Below are 19,419 nucleotides of genomic sequence, written 5' to 3'. Positions count from 1 at the left end.
CCCCTACCCTGAGCCCGAGGCTGGTGCAGCATCCGGAAACCTGGTGGGCAGAGATCGACCAGAGGGACACCACCCTCTGAGCCCAACCAGGTCTCCGTAATGCAAGCCAGGTCCGCATGCTCTCCCTCAACCAAATCCTGGATGAGAGGAGCCTTATTAACTACGGACCTGGCATTAAAATACACAAGCCTGAGCTCAGGTGGCTGCTCATCCTCGCTCCCGGAACCACGGGCCGAAACCAGAGGGTCGGAGCACATCACCACTTGAAGATAGCGGGGACGCACTCCCAGATGTTGATACGGCCCTCTGTTCATACACCTGCTGCCATTCCCTAACGTCGTGGGAATAGGTAATCCCACACCCTGCTCCGGGGCCCCGGAGGCAACCAGCCCTAGCTCCCACCCGACGTGATCAATCCCGGACCTGGCCTGAACAACAGTTGGTGGACACCCCCCAGTTTCCAGCCAAACCTGTAATCCCTCCCCCCCTCCCTAACCCCACAAAAAATTTAGCTAAAAAATTAACCAGGGGCCTCTTATTAAGTTTATACCGGAGGCTCCTGTCCCTGCCCAACCATCTTTCAGGGTCCCAACAATTGGGCCCTTCATCAAGATGATCTCTTGATTGTTACACCATCTTCTGATATATGCAAAACACAGGTTCCTCTCCATCCAGGCTTCAACTGAGGAATTGTTCTTATGCGTTTCCATCCCCAAAATACTGGGACACCACAATCCAAAGTTAGAGGAGGGGGCGTTCCATTGTACGGGGCTTTTGCACACATTCCCTTTCTGTACACATAGCCCACATACTTACAGGCTTCAGGATTGTCTGGTTGCCTGGCTTGACAAGCATCCTTAGCAATTCTATCAAGCACCTGTGGGTACTGACAGGGATGTGGTAAACTGTAATTCCAATATTCAGGATTAAAACTAAGCGGTGCATTTCCATCACAATCTCCAATGCCTACAAGGTATGATTGAACGATCTGAGGTGTTTCCTCTGGCTTACTCCAAAGTCCATAACTGTAAATACAAACATTGTTACATGTGGTAGCAACACAATACACCCATAGCAGCAGTAAACTTTTCTCCATTCTTCTCCCATGCGTAGAAAGTCAGCTTCCGGAGTGACTTAGCAGGGGTCTTCACTATTGTGTGTAGAAGAACCTATTGCCGGTAAGGTTCTAGCAGAGTAGCCTTTCAGCAAATATACTAAAGCTTCCTGCACAAGTCCAGCTACACTAATCACTTTCATTTAAACGTTAACTTTGTGGGAACCACTGGATCTTTAGACACCACCCATTCAGATTCAGCTGCTGCTTTGATCCTTGTCCAGTGGATCCACGATGTGGATTCTGCAATCTTGACAGCAAGAGGAGAGGACATAATAACAACATACGGTCCTTTCCATCTCCCTTCTCGCTGTTCCCGCTTCCAATGTTTCACTCAGACTCTGTCTCCAGGTTTAAAGGGAAACATTAACTTTGTTTCTAATCTAGGAGGGGTTTGCGCAATCACATAATTGCGAAGCTTTTCAACCTGCTTATTTGAGCTCTTGTACCATCTCCAACTTCTGCCAACCTAGCAGTTCGAAAGCACGTAAAAATGCAAGTATAAAAATAGGGACCACTATGGTGGGAAGGTAACAGCGTTCCGTGCGCCTTTGGCGTCTAGTCATGCCGGCCACATGACCACGGAGACTTCCTCGGACAAGCGCTGGCTCTTCGGCTTTGAAATGGAGATGAGCACTGGCCCCTAGAGTTGGAAACGACTAGCACGCATGTGCGGGGGAACCTTTACCTTACCATCTCCAAATTCCACACTCCCCCCTTATGCCACAGTTCTGGCCATCCTGACAGGTTTCGTTTTAACAGAGTGGGAGGACGGCTAAACATCAATTCTGTGTATTGTCTTCACGGCGCACACCTCACAGAATACATTGCTAAGGGCAAAGCATCAGGCCACTTCAAATGGCTCTCAGCACATATTTTAGTAATTTTCTCCTTTAAAGTGCGGTTCCTTTAAAGTGCAGTTTATTCGTTCCACCTTAGCCCCCGCCTGCTGTGTCAACTCTCCCAATGCAACATTGTATCTACCCGCCTGCTGCGTCAACTCTCCCAATGCAACATTGTATCTACGTATAGATTGAAAGCCTTCGCGAAATTGGTTACGACTAAAGCTGGTGCTGCTGTAAGAGCAAGCTTAATGTCCTTGAAAGCCCTTCTTTGTTCTCCTCCCCACTGAAAATGTTCAAAGTCTCCCCCCTTTGTAGCTGTATAAAGCGGAGCTGCCAACAGTGCAAAATTAGGTATCCAGATCCTGCAAAAACTAGTCAACCCCAAAAAAGCCTCGCAGGTGCCTTCTGTTTACTAGTTCAGCAATGGCTAGAATCGCCTGCTTTCTTTCTTGTCCTAGGGCTCTCTGACCATGCTTAATATCATATCCCAAGTATCTTCCTTTCTGCTGTATCAACTGTGCCTTCTTTTTGGACATCCTATCGGCATAGCCCACTGCAGCTCAGAACTCCTGAGTTCAAGCGATCCACCAGCCTCAGCCTCCGGAATAGCTGGATTACAGGCTCGCGCCACTGCGCCCGGCTATTTATGACTGACCTTCCCGCTCCTGTATCTCCCATAAACATCATTCTATGGCCCCCTATATTCATACTTACCAAAGGCTCGGGAGGGGGGCTTCCTCTAAGCCCAGTCCCCGTCAATCCATCCAATTTGTCCCTGCCAATCCAATCCCTTCTATCTCACGTTCACTCTCCATTCTTCCTCTACCTCCTCAGCTCCCTCAGAATCCTCTACCTCTCAAGAGAAATCCAGTCTGTACCGTGCCTATAGACCTTCCTCTTTCAAAACCTGTCTTTCCTCTCTAGCCTCGTCCTCTCGTCCCTCATTTCAGACATTCCATCTGCCAATGACCTTCTTCCCTACAATACACACACTGGTCTGGCTCAAGCAGTGTCTTCCTTTGTAAAGCTACCACCAACAATTCTGTTTTCCTCTGCATTCGTGCTTCCCTCTCTCTCTCTTCTCCAGCTCATCCCTGTTCACATACACTTTCCTTGCCACTTCTAACAATTCACTGGTATTCTTTCCCAGAGCTCCTTCCAACCTTTGTAACTTCTTCCTAATATCACCATAACTTTGTGCTATAAATCTCTCATTCAACATTCGTACATTGTCTGCATGTCTCGGATCTATCTGCGTATACAGCTCATAAGCCTCTATCAGTCGTTGCAAAAAACTCTCCAGGCTTTCATCTGCTCCCTGTGTTACCAAAGACGGCTTAGATATATTCACAGGGGGTTTTCTTGCCTTCCGAAGCACCTCTACTTTTAAATTCTGATATTCCCACAACAACATCCTTTGCACTGCATCTCTAACATTTCAATCTGGATCCTGCTCCGGTACCCTTATCTGTAACTCTGCCTGTATATTCTGCACATTAGGATACCTGTCTATAACATACTTCCTAACCGTGGCTCTCCACTTGTGTTAGTTCGGTTAACTCTTTGGACTTCCCTGACAGATCCGTAACATTGTTTCCAATTGAACAAATCAGTTGCGGTGAAGGGGACATACTAGCAAACAGGTTGCACGTTCACTTGTCCTGTGGCGTCAATGACTCTCTGATCAACTTGCCTTAAGGGCGCCATTAGTTCCCCCCTCTTCTATTCTGCTCCCCTTGTATGTTTGGCTACCGGGGATGCCACCCCGGTCTCCTCATCTTCCTCCTCTCTTCTGCCTCCTACCGCCCCTGGACTCGAACCAGAGGGTTCATTAAGACCTGGCCCCTAGCCATGTCTTCATTATTCAGCTGTATTGCCGTCCTTCGAACTTTTCTTAGTGGCTTTCGGATAAGGGACCCTGTATTGGGCATGATTGAAGTATGTATCAACTCCTTTGAGCTAGCGCTCCAACGGAGTGCTTGCCATACTACCTCCACCTATCTCACCACTCTCACTCACAGAGAAACCCCCTTCATCCTTAGGAGCCATAGGCTCCTTTTTCTCTGCTTCTTTTTACTGCTGACTGCGCTACACTTGGCACTGCAGCTGCTGCCACTAACAGTTGAGGCAGCGAGGGTGGACGCGGCACTTAAGGAGGGGGTCTAAAAATCACTTCCTCTTCCTCAACCAGCACCTCTTTCTTAATATCAGACACATTGGTTTCGGATTTTTTTCACGTCCTTAAATTTCTCTGACACAACCCCCAGCTTCTTTCCCTTAGATCTAGCAATACAAAGGCAAACTATTTCAGCCTGACATTTCAAGAAGTCATCTGCCTTTTTTTCTACTGCATTCCACCACTGATCTATATACTGATATTGATTGGGGTACTTTTCCTCATTTGCTGCTATCATGGCCCGAAGGTCATTGATAAGCTGGTTTTAGAATGTACCCTCTTGCGGCCACCCCAGATGGGACTCGAACCCACAATCCCCAGCTTAGGATAGGGGACTTTATACTGTGTATGATTGAAATACTTATCAACGCCTTTCAACATGCATTCCAACGGTGTGCTGGAAACACTGCTTCTCCCCCCCATTCTAAGAACACTGCCACTGACCTACGGTGCCAGACGTTCCAACGGTTAAGCAATGGCTTAACCTCCCCACACAGCCTAACACGGACTACTTTAGGATTGCCGTCCCAAGTCCAGGTGGGTGATCAGTCCCCCTCTTCTATCTTCAAATGAGATAGGTACTTTTCCCCTTTAACACATACTCGCCTGAGGCGTCTTCACACTTTGTCCTCTCCCCATCCTGGCCAGGATTCGCGTTCAGACCTCCTTTCCTTCCCTCAAGGGATCTTGGACTAGCCGTCAGCACCGTCGGCCCCGCAAAGGTGTCACTGCTGTCTCCCGGAGGTGCTTTTCCCCGTGGCGCCTGGAGAATGTTCAGGAGTGGCCTCTCGTCGGGTCCGAGGGGTCGGGCTGCCCTCAGCGAAACATCGCCTTGCTATCAAGTCCCTTCATGGTCACCATGAAACTGTTGTAGAAAGAAGAGACTCACACCAGCTCTTCAGGAAAGGAAAGGTTTATTGCGCAGGTTCAGAAGGCTTAAACAAAGCAAAAGGTCTGAACCCTGAAGTGCTCATGAACAGACATATTTATACACCTCTAATTCCTAGTTATACATTGTTATACATTGTTACTTATGTGGTTAATATTCTACACATTCTTATCCGAAGACAGTTTACAGAAGAAAACTGCAGAAGACAATTACCGGGGAGTACGTGTAGTTACGCTAACAGGATTATGGCTACCTTGATCAACATCTGCCTTAAGGACAAGACTACTTTTGCTGACACAATGACTTTTAATACATTTCCTCTTTACCTGTACAAATGTGAACTGGAATATTAGATGATAATGGCTTTTTAGGGGGAATTTTTAGAAATTGGAAGCAAGCTTTATTTATGCTTGTAATAATCATTATGGGATTAATGTTTTCACCTTGTCTCATCCCTCTCATTAAGAATATTGTTCAGAGTACTGTGGAAGGAATAATACAAATTAATCAGAAGGAATCCCTAGGGAGAAAAATGTATAACCTTACACAAATCAACGAAGAAACTAATTTTGTAGAATATGAAAAGAAATTAGAAATACAAAGAAATTTGGAAAGATTTTAATGTTTTATTTTTAAAGAATGGGTAAAAAGAAAAAGGGTGGATTTGTGGAAAATAACTGGAAGTAGTGAGGAAATTTAAAAATAAAAATATATATGCTTTTAGTATTATCATGTAATCATATTTTATATTTTATAATAATCATTTTATAATCAATTGCCTGAGTAGATGCTTTGAGTATATGGGGAAAAATACAAGCCTCAAGTGGAGGGAGGGGGAGAACAGGAGTTACCATGGGGCCCAGTGTGAGTCACCATCTAGGAATTGTTTTTAAGTACCTTCTGGTGCCTGGTATCCCTGGCAGGTGTAGAAGATGGGAGACATCTCTCCTCTAGAACAGGGGTGTCAAACTCAATTTCATTGAGGGCCGCATCAGCATTGCGGTTGCCCTCAGGGGGCCGGGTGGCTATGGCCAGGGTGGGCGTGGCTAGAGTACGTATGGCCTACTGGGTGGGCGTGGCCACCTCTACATTGTTTGCATCAAGGGTGCCTATGGGGGCCTGGGCAGGAGTGGGACAGATCTGAGGGTCTCTGGCGGAAGGAGGGTCTCTGGGCCAGGCCCAAGGCAGTGGGGGCCTTTCCCTCACTCTTTCCAGGATGGCTTCGCGGGCCACATGAAACCACTTCGCGGGCCGCATCCGGCCCCCGGGCCTTGTGTTTGACATGTCTGCTCTAGAATTTGTAAAGCATGTACATATATGATCTCAGTAAACAGGATAGTAGGGGAGGGATCTTATTAGTATAATGTAAGCAAACAGGGGCAGAGATAATGTATTCTGTTTAGGTGCTTCTGAAAGATTGTAACCTCCAAAGCCTAAGCCAATGGGGCCATGGGGGAGGGAATGGGGCATCGCGATAGGATGTATGTGATATGTGATTTTGGAAATTGGGGGTGTGGTTCAGTGCTTGGCTACATTGCATTGTTTGCCTTCCTGAATCCACCACGCTTTGCAAACCGTTACTTTTTAGACTTTGTTGTGAAGTCTAATAAACTTCTTTTCTATTTGCAACTCAGAGTGGATTTCAATTTGTGTCTAACATTTCCAGGTTGAATCTCTCCTTGATCAATTTCCATCCATTGTTTCTTGTCTGGCCTTCAGGAGCTTTGGAAAATAGGTTGACCTCTTCCTCTCTGTGACAGCCCCTCAAATATTGGAACACAGATTGGGTGAGACCTGGCTCAAAAAACAGCAACTGTGAGAGGGACCTTGGAGTCCTAGTGGAGATGCCTTGACTATGAGCCAGCCATGTGCAGCAGCAGCCAAAAAAACTAATACAATCCTGGGTTGTATAAACAGAGGCATAGAATCAAAATCACGACTGCATCTGCGCAGAGAAGACGAAAAAGCCATTGACATCCCTGTCAGAGGATGACGTCACTCCTCCAAGCCAGCTGTCAACTCTGCCCCCACCCAGAGAAGGGGAGATCTAGGATTCGCCGGTTTCAGGTGTCGCCATATTGTAAAGGGAGTGCGTGCAGGAGGCCGCGGTAGGGTAGTGGTGGAAAAGCCCTTCTTCATTCCTAGTGTGCCGGAGGGCTGAGGTCCCCCGCTTGACCAAGGAAACGATTATTCGGCAGAAGATTCGGGAGCTGATCGGCAGGGGAGGTTGACAGACGACATTCCAGAGGGAGAATCAGTAGCGGCAGCCTGTGGCAGCGGCTTTGGCCTAAGATGGCGGACCCGGCGCAGGGCAACATCAAAGTGATTTGTCGCTTCAGACCTCTCAATGATTCGGAAGTGATTCGAGGCGACAAGTATATTGCCAAGTTCCAAGGCGAAGATACCGTCGTCATCGCGGTGAGCGGAGTGGAGGGGCGGGTGGCTGGAAGAGGCCGGGTGAGAAGAGGGAGAAATGAAAGAGGGGTCGATATCGAAGTTTTCGGGTTGTCCCAAAGGCTTGGGCAACGACTGGAGGAGTGGGTTGTATTGTTAGGGACGGCGGGAGGTGAATGTATCAGGATGGTTTCGGAGTAGAAAGCTGTTGCTGGGACCAAAAGTAGAGCCAGCGACCGGGATGAATGGGGGTGTAAGAAACCTGGAGGTGGGACTGGCCGAGTAGGGTTGTGGGAGCGGGAGGGAAGGGCTGGACGGATCATGGGATCCCATAGGCATAAGGCATAGGGGCTGGGAAGTGTTTAAAAGAATGGGCCCAAGCTGTGAGCTCTCCTTCCTCACACTCACACATAAGTATTTGAGCAACTGTGAGCTGTTTGGCCATGATCTCATCCACGTATTGGAAAAGGGTACTGTAAGGACCCGCTTCAAAACCTCTTCCCAAGAAAGCAGAACTCCTGGAAGGGTTTCATGCCAAAAGGAACTTGTATTAGGAGAAGTTGGCAGCAGGCATAGAAGGCAGGATCTGAGGGGTTCCCACACAAATCAACAGGTTAAAAGAGCAAGAAGCAAACCCCGCCCCAATATTTCATCTGGTCAGTTCAAATGGGCCAATCCCCAGGTGATGAATCTACTGTGGGAACAGGGCAGATAAGGCACCGTTCCCAAGGCTGTGAAATAGTTGTTAGGTCTTTGCACCTAGTCTTCTGCAGCGAGAGATAACCCAGATGGCCAGAGGCACATTCCTTTCTCACCCCCAGGTTGTCATCAAGTGAAAAAAGTTCAAAGAGCAAGCAGATAGAGGAAGAGAGAGGATACATTGTAGCAGCTGAAGCAAAGTGAAAAAATACACTGTAGTTCCCATAGATTCCCCCTCCCCCAGAAGTATGGCAGAACCCATATGAAAGAAGGAGAAAAGACCTAATAGAGGAGAGAGCCCACCTCCCAATATGTGGGTTATGACAGGTACTGACTGAAGTTATAGAAAAGCAGTCAGTTCTGTTGGTGTATGCCTTATTGCAATTGAGGTATTCAAAAACATCAAAACAAAAGCCACTGGAGAGACAGTGTTCACTAACTGGTGGTTATTTAACTCATTGTTTGCCCAGTAAGTTGATAGCTGACACTTTTATAATGATAGATTTCATATCCCAGGAAGTTCTTGTTGAGAGCCAAATCCGGCCCAGAGGCATAGAATCAAAATCACACGAAGTATTAGTACCGCTTTATAAAACCTTAGTAAGGCCACGCCTGGAATACTGCATCCAGTTTTGGTCACCACAGTACAAAAAAGATGTTGAGACTTTGGAAAAAGTGCAAAGAAGAGCAACTAAGATGATTAAAGGCCTGGAGACTAAAACATATGAAGAACGGTTGCAGGATTTGGGAATGGCCAGTCTAAAGAAAAGAAATAGGGGAGACATGATAGCCATATTCCAGTATTTGAGGGGCTGCCACAAAGAAGAGGGGGTCAATTTATTTTCCAAAGCACCAGAGGGCAGGACAAGAAACAACAGATGGAAACTAATCAAGTAGAGAAGCAACCTGGAATTAAGGAGAAACTTCCTAACAGTGAGGACAATTAACCAGTGGAACAGCTTGACTTCAGATGTTGTGGGTGCTTCATCACTTGAGGTTTTTAAGAAGAGACTGGACAGCCACTTGTCTGAAATGATACAAAATAGAATAGAATAGAGCTGGAAGGGACCTTGGAGGTCTTCTAGTCCAGCCCCCTGCTCAAGCAGGAGAACCTATACCATCTCAGACAAGTGACTGTCTAGCCCAGATATGTCAAACTTGCAACGTTGCGCGACGTATCACGACGGTTTTGCCATTATTATTATTATTATTTTTTATTAATTTAATTTGTATACCGCCCTTCTCCCGAAGGACTCAGGGCGGTGAACAGGGCAATACATAATAAAAAACAAGGTACAAAAATTAAAAAGTAATTAAACAGCAATTCCCGTAATAAATTAATACAGATTAAAAGGTTAAGATCAATTTATAAAACCCGACCCCATCCCATCAGGCCAGGCCAGCTTGTTCAAAGAGGTAGGTTTTAAGATCGCGCCGGAAGGAGCGGAGATCAGGCGCCATCCGGAGCTCGACCAGAAGATGGTTCCATAAATCTGGCGCGCCCACAGAGAACGCCCTGCCCCTGGGGGCCACCAGTCGGCATTCTTTGACCGGTGGCACCCTGAGGAGGCCCTCTCTGTGGGAGCGTACTGGGCGGAGGGAAGTTGACGCCGGCCGCAGGTGCTCCCCAAGGTATTCCGGACCCATGCCATGTAGGGCTTTGTAGGTCATTACTAACACCTTGAATCTCACCCGGAAGACAACTGGAAGCCAATGCAGCTCGCGGAGCAGAGGTGTGACATGGGAGTGTCGGGAAACTCCCAACACAACTCTCGCGGCTGCATTCTGTACCAGTTGGAGCCTCCGAGTGGTCTTCAAGGGTAGCCCCATGTAGAGAGCGTTGCAGTAGTCAAGACGAGAGGTCACGAGCGCGTGAGTGACCGTACGTAAGGCATCCCGGTCTAGATAGGGCCGCAACTGGCGCACCAGGTGAACCTGGGCGAAGGCCCCCCTAGTCACAGCTACTATATGGTCTTCTAGGGAAAGCTGTGAATCTAGGAGGACTCCCAAGTTGCGAGCCCTATCTACGGGGGGTAATAACTCACCCCCCCCATAACAAGGGGTAGAATATCCTGAATATCCCGAGATGCTGGTATGCACAGCCTTGTCAGGGTTGAGTCGAAGCCTGTTCCTCCCCATCCAGACCCGAACCGCCTCCAGGCAACGGGACATCACATCGAGGGCGTCACTGGGGTGGTTTGGGGTAGAGATGAAAAGCTGGGTATCATCAGCATACTGATGATACCCAACCCCAAAACCACGAATGATCTCACCCAGCGGTTTCATGTAGATGTTGAACAGGAGAGGCGAGAGGACCGACCCCTGAGGGACTCCACAAACGAGAGGCCTCGCGGTCGACCTCTGCCCCCCTGCCAACACCGACTGCGAGCGTCCCAGGAGATAGGAGGAGAACCACTGAAGGACCGTGCCTCCCACTCCCAGTCCCCTGAGGCGCCGCAGCAGGATACCATGGTCGATGGTATCGAAAGCCGCTGAGAGGTCTAATAGGACTAGGACAGAGGAATATCCCCTGTCCCGAGCCCTCCAGAGATCATTCACCAGCGCGACCAATGCCATCTCCGTGCCGTACCCGGGCCTGAAGCCCGATTGGTACGGGTCTAGATAATCCGTTTCATCCAGAACTAGAGGGAGCTGATGCGCCACCACACTCTCAACAACCTTCGCAAGAAAGCAAAGGTTGGAGACCGGACGAAAGTTATTCAACACAGCTGGGTCCAAGGCAGGCTTCTTGAGGAGAGGTCTCACCACCGCCTCTTTCAAGGCGGCGGGGAAACTACCCTCACTCAAAGAGGCAGATATAACCGCCTGGAACCAGCCTCGTGTCCCCTCCCAGGCTGCATAAACCAGCCAGGAAGGGCACGGGTCCAATAAACATATGGTGGAGCTCAGCCTCCCCATAATCCTGTCCACTTCCTCCGGAGTTACAGGATCGAACTCCTCCCAGATAACATTGACAAGACCACCCGTGTCCTGATCGTCCGACTCTGCCCAGTCGGAGTCCAAACCGGTCCGAATCCGAGCGATTTTGTCCGACAGATGTTGACTAAACTCCTCGGCACGCCCCTGCAAGGGTTCCTCACTCACCTCCTGATTAAGGAGGGAGCGGGTCACCCTAAACAGGGTGGCCGGGCGATTATCTGCGGACGCGATGAGGGCAGCGAAGTAATTAGACCTCGCCACCCTCATCGCTGCGAGATAAGACCTAATATGGGTTCTTAGTCGCAATTGGTCGGATTCAGATCGGCTGGACCTCCAACCGCTCTCTAGGCCCCGTCTCCGACGCTTCATCTCCCGGAGCTCCGCGGAGAACCATGGAGCCCACTGGGATCTGCGCCGGGTCAGGGGCCGCAAGGGTACAACTCGGTCAAGTGCCTCCGTGGCCGTCCTTTCCCAGGCTTCCACTAAGGCATCTGCCGAGCTGTGAGCAGAGGAGGCAGGTGGGGACCCCAGCGCTGCCTCTAACCTCTCAGGGTCCATTAAGCGCCTGGGGCGGAACCATCTAGTTGGCTCAGCACCCCCACGGTGGGGAGTGGCAAAACGGAAGACCAGCCGCAGGAGATGATGATCGGTCCATGACAGGGGCATAACAATTGGGGAGCCCCCACCAAGATCATCTAACCACCGTCCAGATAGAAAAACCAAATCCAGGGTGTGACCTCCCACATGAGTCGGTCCATGAATTACTTGCGTCAGGTCCATGGCCGTCATGGAAGCCATGAACTCCCGAGCTAACTCAGATGATAAGAGCCTTGGTGGAGCAGTGGGCTAATGCCTCCTTAAGTAACACCAGCTGCCTGCAATTAGTGCAGGTTCGCATCCCACCAGGCTCAAGGTTGACTCAGCCTTCCATCCTTCCGAGGTAGGTAAAATGAGGACCCAGATTGTTGGGGGCAATTAAGCTGACTTTGTAATAATGCCGCTTGGGGTGTGTGTGAAAGCCCTAATAAGCAGGCATATACATAGAATGAAGGCTACTGCTAAGCTTGTAAGCCGCCCTGAGTCTTCGGAGAAGGGCGGGATATAAATGGAATTAAAATAAAAAATAAATAAAAATGATCCACCCAGGGATGGTAGATTGAAGTCACCCAAAACCATGAGTTTGGGGAACTCAATCACCAGCCCCGAGAGGATATCGAGAAGCTCAGGCAGGGCTGCCGCTGCGTGACTAGGCGAAAGGTACACCAGCAGCAAGCCCAACTGCGCCCTAGGACCACACCTCAGTAAGAGAGATTCACATCCGACTATCTGAAGAACGGTGGCCTCCTGCGGACATAAGGTCTCCCTCATAACCACAGCCACTCCCCCACCCTACACTGAGCCGGTGTAGCACCCGGAAGCCTGGTGGGCAAAGATCAACCAGGGGGATACCACCCTCTGGGCCCAACCAGGTCTCCGTGATGCAAGCCAGGTCCGCATGCTCACCCTCAACCAGATCCCGGACGAGAGGAGCCTTATTAACGACGGACCTGGCGTTCAGGTACACCAGCCGGAGCTCAGGTGGCTGCACATCCTCGCTCCCGGGGCCTTGGGGTGAAGACAGAGGGTCGGAGCGCCTCACCGCTTGTAGATAGCGGGGATGCCCTCCCGGATATCGATACGGCCCTCTGTTCCTACACCTGCTGCCATTACCTAACATCGTGGGAATAGGTAATCCCACGACCCGCTCCAGAGCTCCAGAGGCAACTAACCTCGGCTCCCCCCCTACGCGATCTGTCCCAGGCCTGGCCTGAACAATGGTTGGTGGATTACCCCCCATTTCCAACCAACCATGACCCTCCCCCCTCCCTAACCCCACAAAAAATTTTGCTAAAAAAGTAACCAGGGGCCTCTTATTAAATTTAAACCTGAGGCCCCTGTTCCTGCCCAGCCATCTCTCAGGGTCCCAACAATCGGGCCCTTCATCAAGAGGCAGAGTGGAAAATGAGGCAGGTCGCACCCAGGATGGGGGGGCACCTCTGAGGGCAAACAGAACGGTACTAGGGTAACTAAGGCGCTTAATAATAATTAAATAAATCCAGCGGTCCACATTGGGCTATTTGTAGGCAGCTAGATAGTTAGAATAAAGTTAGAATAGAGATGTTAAAGAATATTGTTGACCTTGTCAAGTCAGGGCGGCAAAACATAAAAAACCATTAAGCCAAGCCCGTCCAAGCCAGTCCAAGCCAAGCCAAGCCAAGCCAGCCAAGCCAGCTCTACTCTCACCCAAGCTGGCAACAGATATAAAGCCATAACAGTTCTCTCACAACAAATGGCGATACATCTGGGCAAAACTTGGCTAAAGACAACCGGGATAAATCCACCTCAGCTGATCTCTCACATCAGAGGGTGGATTGATAGTTAATTGTTCTGCCCTCTCACTGCAGACAAGTCCCAGATCTGTCAGGGCCAATTCTTGGCCAACAATAACTCTTAAAGTTGCAGCTGATGCTCCATAAGCAAAAGAGAGAGGGGGTGCCGGTCGGCTGCTCCGAAGCATCAGAGTTGGTTCCTAGCCGCCGTATCCCACAGTATCTTGCAACTCCGAAAGAGGGAAAGGTCTCCACGGCACAAAACAGCAGTCCAACAGATGATCCAGGGCCTGGAACCATAACCATCTCAGTCGGGGGAAGGAAGGAGAAATCTCTTTGTTGCGGCATATACTGTGCTAGCTGAAACTCCGCCAGCTGAGACACCAGCTGAGATGCGTAGTAAAACAGCAGGCAAACCATGATCACTGCTCAAAGAGCTCCCTACATCTCCACAACCAGCACTAATCAGCTGTTAATAGGCGGCAATTAGTTTGAATCGCCTTATCATTCCCCAGTCTTAAAACTCCAAGAGGGGGGGAGGTCTTCAGGTGCAAAACAGCACCCCATAGTTGACACAGACCTCAAAATCACCATCTCAGTCAGGGGGGGAGGAGGAAGGGAGAGGGGGGGTTTCCTCGCTGTGGCAGCAAGCAAGCTGAAACGCCGCCAGATGGAAATCGCAGCGAAGTAACAGGAGGTCTTCAGGCGCGAAACAGCAGCCCATAGATGATACAGACCCCGAAAATCACCATCTCAGTCGGGGGGAGGAGGAACGAAGCAGGAGAAGTTTCCTCGCCGCAGCAACGCACGAGCCGAAACGCCGCCAGCTGGAAATCGCGGCGAGGTAGTAAACACATCCTCAATCACCAGCCCAGCTTCGCCAGCGCCACAACCAGTTCGAAGAGAGCCTTCACACCACGAAACGGTGCCCGGCAACCACACTACCCACACTCCATCCAGGAACAGCAAGTTCCTCAGCTGTTCAGCTGCTCAAAAAAAGCCCATTGCGGAGCTCACAAACTCAGCTCCCAACCGCGGCTGCCATCTTAATCTAAGCCGGCAATGGGGTAGGCGTGGCTTCCAGATGATGCGTCCAGCCTGCAGGCCGGCAGTTTGACACCCTTGGTCTAGCCTCTTTTAAGAATCTCCAGTGATGGAGCGCCCACGATTTCTGGAAGCAAGCTGTTCCACTGGTTAATTGTCCTCACTGTCAGGAAGTTTCTCCTTAATTTCAGGTTGCTTCTCTCTTTGATCAGTTTCCAACCACTGTGTCAAGTTTCTGATGTATGGGCTTTTCAAGTGACTCTCAGGCATTGTTTACCTTAAAAGTCCTTTATTAACCTAATACACCGGCAAATGCTTGGTCGAAGGCAGCTGGAATCTGAAATCTCCACCCCTTGCACAATATAATTAAACACAATTTTGTCATTAATCATATTCTCAAATTAATTTAAAGAATCAGTTTCCCTTCAGGTCTTACCTTCTTTAGTTAGAGATGGCCTTGAAAGGTGCAATCCTACTCATCCCCCCTCCCAACCTTAAACTTTTAAAGCAATACACAAGTTTAACATATGAAATGGCTACTTCTTCATCTCTTGTCAAGCAATAACATTCGATGTTAGCAGCGTTGACACATTGTTTCTTGTCCTACCCTCTGGTACTTCGGAGAATAACGTGACCCCCTCTTCTTTGTGGCAGCCCCTCAAATACTAGAACACTATCATGTCTCCCCTATTTCTTCTTTTCTTTAGACTAGCCAGACCCAAGTCCCGCAGCCGTTCTTCGTATGTTTTAGTCTCTAGGTCTTTGATCATCTTAATTGCTCTTCTCTGAATTTTTTCCAAACTCTCAATATCTTTTTTGTAATATGGTGACCAAAATTGGCTTCATTATTCCAGCTGTGGTCTCACACTAGAGTTTTATAAAGTTGTACTAATACCTTGCCTGATCTTGATTCTACGCCTCTGTTTATACAACCCAGGATTGTATTAGCTTTTTTGGCTGCTGCTGCACACTGATGGCTCATAGTGAAGTGATCGAACACTAGGACTCCAAGGTCCCTCTCACAGTCACTGTTTTTAAGCCAGGTCTCAACTAATCTGTATTTAAACCTTTGATTTTTGCTGCCTAAATGTATAACTTTGGCTTTCTCCACATTAAAACTCATTTTGTAGGATAGGGCCCATTGTTCAAGTTTGGATCCTGAGTTTGTCTTCTGGGGTGTTGGCTACTCCTGCCAGTTTAGTGTCATCTGCAAATTTGATGAGTTCCCCTTCAATTCCTTCATCAAAGTCATTGATGAAGATATTGAAGAGTACGGAACTTTGTGGTATACTTCTCTCCATGTGGATGTAGTGCCATTGAGGACTACTCGTTCAGTACGGTTTGCCAGCCAGCTACAGATCCATCTGGTGATGTTGTCTATTCCACCTTTTTCTAGCTTACTAAGCAGCCAGTTGTGGTCTACTTTGTCAAATGCCTTACTGAAGTCTAAGTATACTACATCCAGAGCATTTCATTGGTCTACTAGTTTAGTCACTTTATCAAAGAATGAAATAAGATTGGTTTGGCATGATCTGTTTTTGACAAACCCGTGCTGGCTACTAGATATAACTTTGTTTGCTTTTAGTTGTTCGCAGATCTGTTTTTTGAGTATCTTTTCTAGGATCTTCCCAGGTATTGATGTTAAACTGATTGGTCTGTAGTTTTCTGGGTCTGTTTTTTTATCTTACTTGAAGATGGGAACCACATCAGCCATTTTCCAATCCTCAGGTATTTCCCCGGTGCTCCAGGATTTTTGAAAGATATGGTGTAATGGTTCTGAGATAACATCTACCAGCTCCTTCAGAACTCTGGGATGTAATCTGTCAGGTTAGGTGTTCTCTAACCATTTCCTTGCTTATTGTAATTTTATTTCTAGTCTGCCTTTTATGGTTAGGTTTTTGGTAAGTTCGGCTATAGTTTCTTTTTTTGTGAAGACTGATGCAAAGAATGAGTTATGCAGCTCTGCGTTCTCTCTGCTGCCTGTTACTTCCTTGCAATCTTTTCTCCCATTAATGGACTGATTGTTTCCTTGACCTTTTTCTTGTTTTTTATATGTTGAAAGAAACTTTTTTTATCATCTTTGACTTTTGTTGCAAGTCTTTGTTCTTTCTGAGCTTTTGCTTTCCTGATTTCACCTTTGCAGATTCAAGCTATCTGCTGATATTCTGCCTTAGTTATGTGTCCCTCTTTCCATTTTTTTGTACTTGTCCTTTTTGTCTTTGAGTTTGTCAGAGAGATCATTGTGCAACCATGCTGGTTTCTTCTTGAATTTTTTGTTTTTATTTTTCAGTGGTATTGTGTGCTGGTCTGGCCTTTTATGATTGCATTTTTCAGAGTTTCTCACGCTTCTTGAGTTGTTTTCCCCTTTAGGATTTTCATCCATGGAATCTTTCCAAGGTTCTCTCTGAGCTTGTTAAAATCGGCTCTTTTGAAGTTTAAGACACTGGTTGGATTGTTTTCTGTTGCTAGTGTTTGCATTATATTAAATTCCAGTATTACATGGTCACTGTAACCCAAGGTTCTGGCACCTTCAACTCCCTCTATCATTTCTTCTCTATTAGTAAGAATTAAGTTCAGTATAGCTTTATGTCTAGTTCCCTCCTCTACCTTTTGGATGACAAAGTTGTCGGCTATGTTGGTTAGGAATCTGTTTGATCTCCTGCTTGCTGCAGAGTTTGTCTCCCAGTTGATATCTGGATACTTGAAGTCTCCCATTACTACTGTGGTATGCTTCCTACATCCATTTGTTAACTGGTTGGCAAAGAGTTCACCTATTTCTTCTGATTGGTTGGGTGGCCTGTAATATGGCAATGTCACTTGTTTTCTGTTTTATATTGACCCATATACATTCTGGAGAGATTTTATCTTTGATCATGTGCATTTCTGTAGATATGTAGTATTCTCTTACATATAGTGCAACTCCCCCTCCTCTTTTTGTAGTTCTGTTTCTTTTGAACAATTAGTATCCATCTATCAGTCCATTCCAGTCATGGGTTTCGTCCCACCAGGTTTCTGTAATGCCAACTATGTCATATCCACCCTTGTGTACTATTGCTTCTAGTTCACTGTTTGTTCCCCAAGCTTTGAGCATTTGTATATAAGCATTTAAGACCTTTATGCCTGTCTGTGGATATGTTTCCTGCATCTCCTGATTGTTGGAGTTTTTCTTTTTTCTCATCACTCCTCATTGTTTGATTTGTTTTCTTGGGATTTATGATTGGTTTTGGGTTCTAGAGATTCTAAAGATTGGTCACCCTTCCCCCTCAATTTTAGTTTAAAGCCCTCCTGATGAGTTGGGCCAGTCTTTTTCCGAGTATATTTTCCCCTGTTTTTGTGAGGTGCAGCCCATCCCTTGCCAAGAGTCCTTCACGTAGGAAATGCAGTCCATGATCCAGGAAACCAAATTTTTCTTGACGACACCAACCCTTTAGCCAGTGGTTAATTTCTAGAATTCTTTTTTCCCTCAATGGGTGTTGCCCTTTTGTTGGGAGTACTGATGAGAATACTACTTGTGCTCCTAGCTTCTTAACTTTATTGCCTTGTTGTTTATAATCTCTCACTATTGTACTCAGGTTCTTTATTGTGTCATTCATCCCAATGTGGAGGAGGAGGAAAGGGTAGTAATCTGTGGGCCTAATTATTTTGGTTAGGTTCTTGGCCACATCTTTGATTACCAACACTCGCCTTCCTTTTTGGGGGGCTGCACTCTGGGGTGTTTTTGTTTGTCTCAGGTGTGTTCAGTGATGTGACCTTTTTAGGGATATTTGAAGTTGTTTCTTTGCTAGGCGTCTGCATGTTTTCTTTGAGGGGGAGGTTGTGGGCCTGCGTGTTTCCATCTAAGGGGAGAAATCGATTGCTCAGTTTTAATGGGGCTGCTTCTGGTTGGGTTGGATTGGGCAGAAGGGGTTTGTTAGTTGTATGCTGCTTCTTTCTTTGAGTATTGTGTTTCCTTCTATTTGTGACATACCTCCATTTGTCTTCCTCCAAGGGTTTATCAGTAGGGTGAAATCCTCAGGGTGTTACTTGTTTGTTATTTAGTTCGGTTTATGTAGAGCTTTCTTTCGTAGATTGGGTTTGGCTAGAGTTGTCTCTAAGTCCCTTACTTTTTCCTCCAGTAGTTCACATAGTTCAGGGCTTTTCAACCGGTGGTACGCGAGCACCTGGCTGGTGGTACGTGGCGTCACCTTCGTCCCCCCACCTCACCCCCGCTCCACTCCTTCCCAGCTCGGTTGCAGAAAACATGCTGCTTGGCAGTGGCCTGCAGGCACCCTACTGAGCACGTGCGAAGAGCGCAGATGCAGAGTGAGGCACCCCCCTCCCCAGGGACTCATTGTGGAGCAACCGGATTGACTTCTTCTCATGCGGGATCCGTGTCGCCCTTCCCCCCTCTTCTTATTTCACAAGCAAGCACGAGCCTGAATGGGACAGAGCCATCCACTCCCTTGGCAGAAAGGTGTTTGAGATGGCTCACATCACGGCCCTGAGTGCCAACCTCACAACCGCCCCTCCTTCTTTTCCCCCTTCTCTCTCTCCGTTGAGGCCTCACTCTCTTCCATCTTCTTTTCCTCTTCCCCCCCCCCCCGCAAGTTTCCAATACCCCTCACGGCCCTCAGGTTGCCTCCCGGGGCTCCAGAGTTTTCCCCCTCTCTTCTTCCTGAGGTGCCCGGCTTTATGGAGGTGAAAGCAAAGCGGCCAGATGGCACGCAACCTCTCCAAGGACTCATCCCGTGCCTCTCTTGAAAGACAGGGATTTGTACAGCAGAACAAAGCAGAGAGGCAAAGACGCCTGCTCTCCACCGCTGTGGAAAAAGAAGCACAGCATTTCCTGCAGGCAGTCCGGGTCCTGCAAGAAGCCAAGTGGGAACGAAGCAGCCCTCGGTTCTGCGCTGCAGAAAAGCTGCAAGCGCCAGTGTCGCCTGGGCACCTGCCCAGCTCACTTGCTCCTGGGG

General features: G+C 48.0%; 1 protein-coding gene across 1 annotated transcript in view; it reads left to right on the top strand.

The window, feature by feature from the left end:
• Positions 1-7,316: 7,316 nt before the first annotated feature.
• The window catches only part of LOC308676816 (kinesin-1 heavy chain-like), a gene marked incomplete at both ends in the record, with an annotated part of 147,792 nt that continues 135,689 nt past the window's right edge, over positions 7,317-19,419 (top strand). The window contains one exon of the mRNA XM_081342845.1: positions 7,317-7,442. Coding sequence (XP_081198971.1) covers positions 7,317-7,442 — 126 coding nt within the window. The remainder of the gene's footprint in view (positions 7,443-19,419) is intronic.

Source organism: Vipera berus (assembly GCF_964194415.1).
Source record: "Vipera berus genome assembly, chromosome: W".
Classification (NCBI taxonomy): Eukaryota; Metazoa; Chordata; class Lepidosauria; order Squamata; family Viperidae; genus Vipera; species Vipera berus.
Note: the sequence above shows the minus strand (reverse complement) of the source record. Positions and strands in the feature narration are given on the sequence as shown.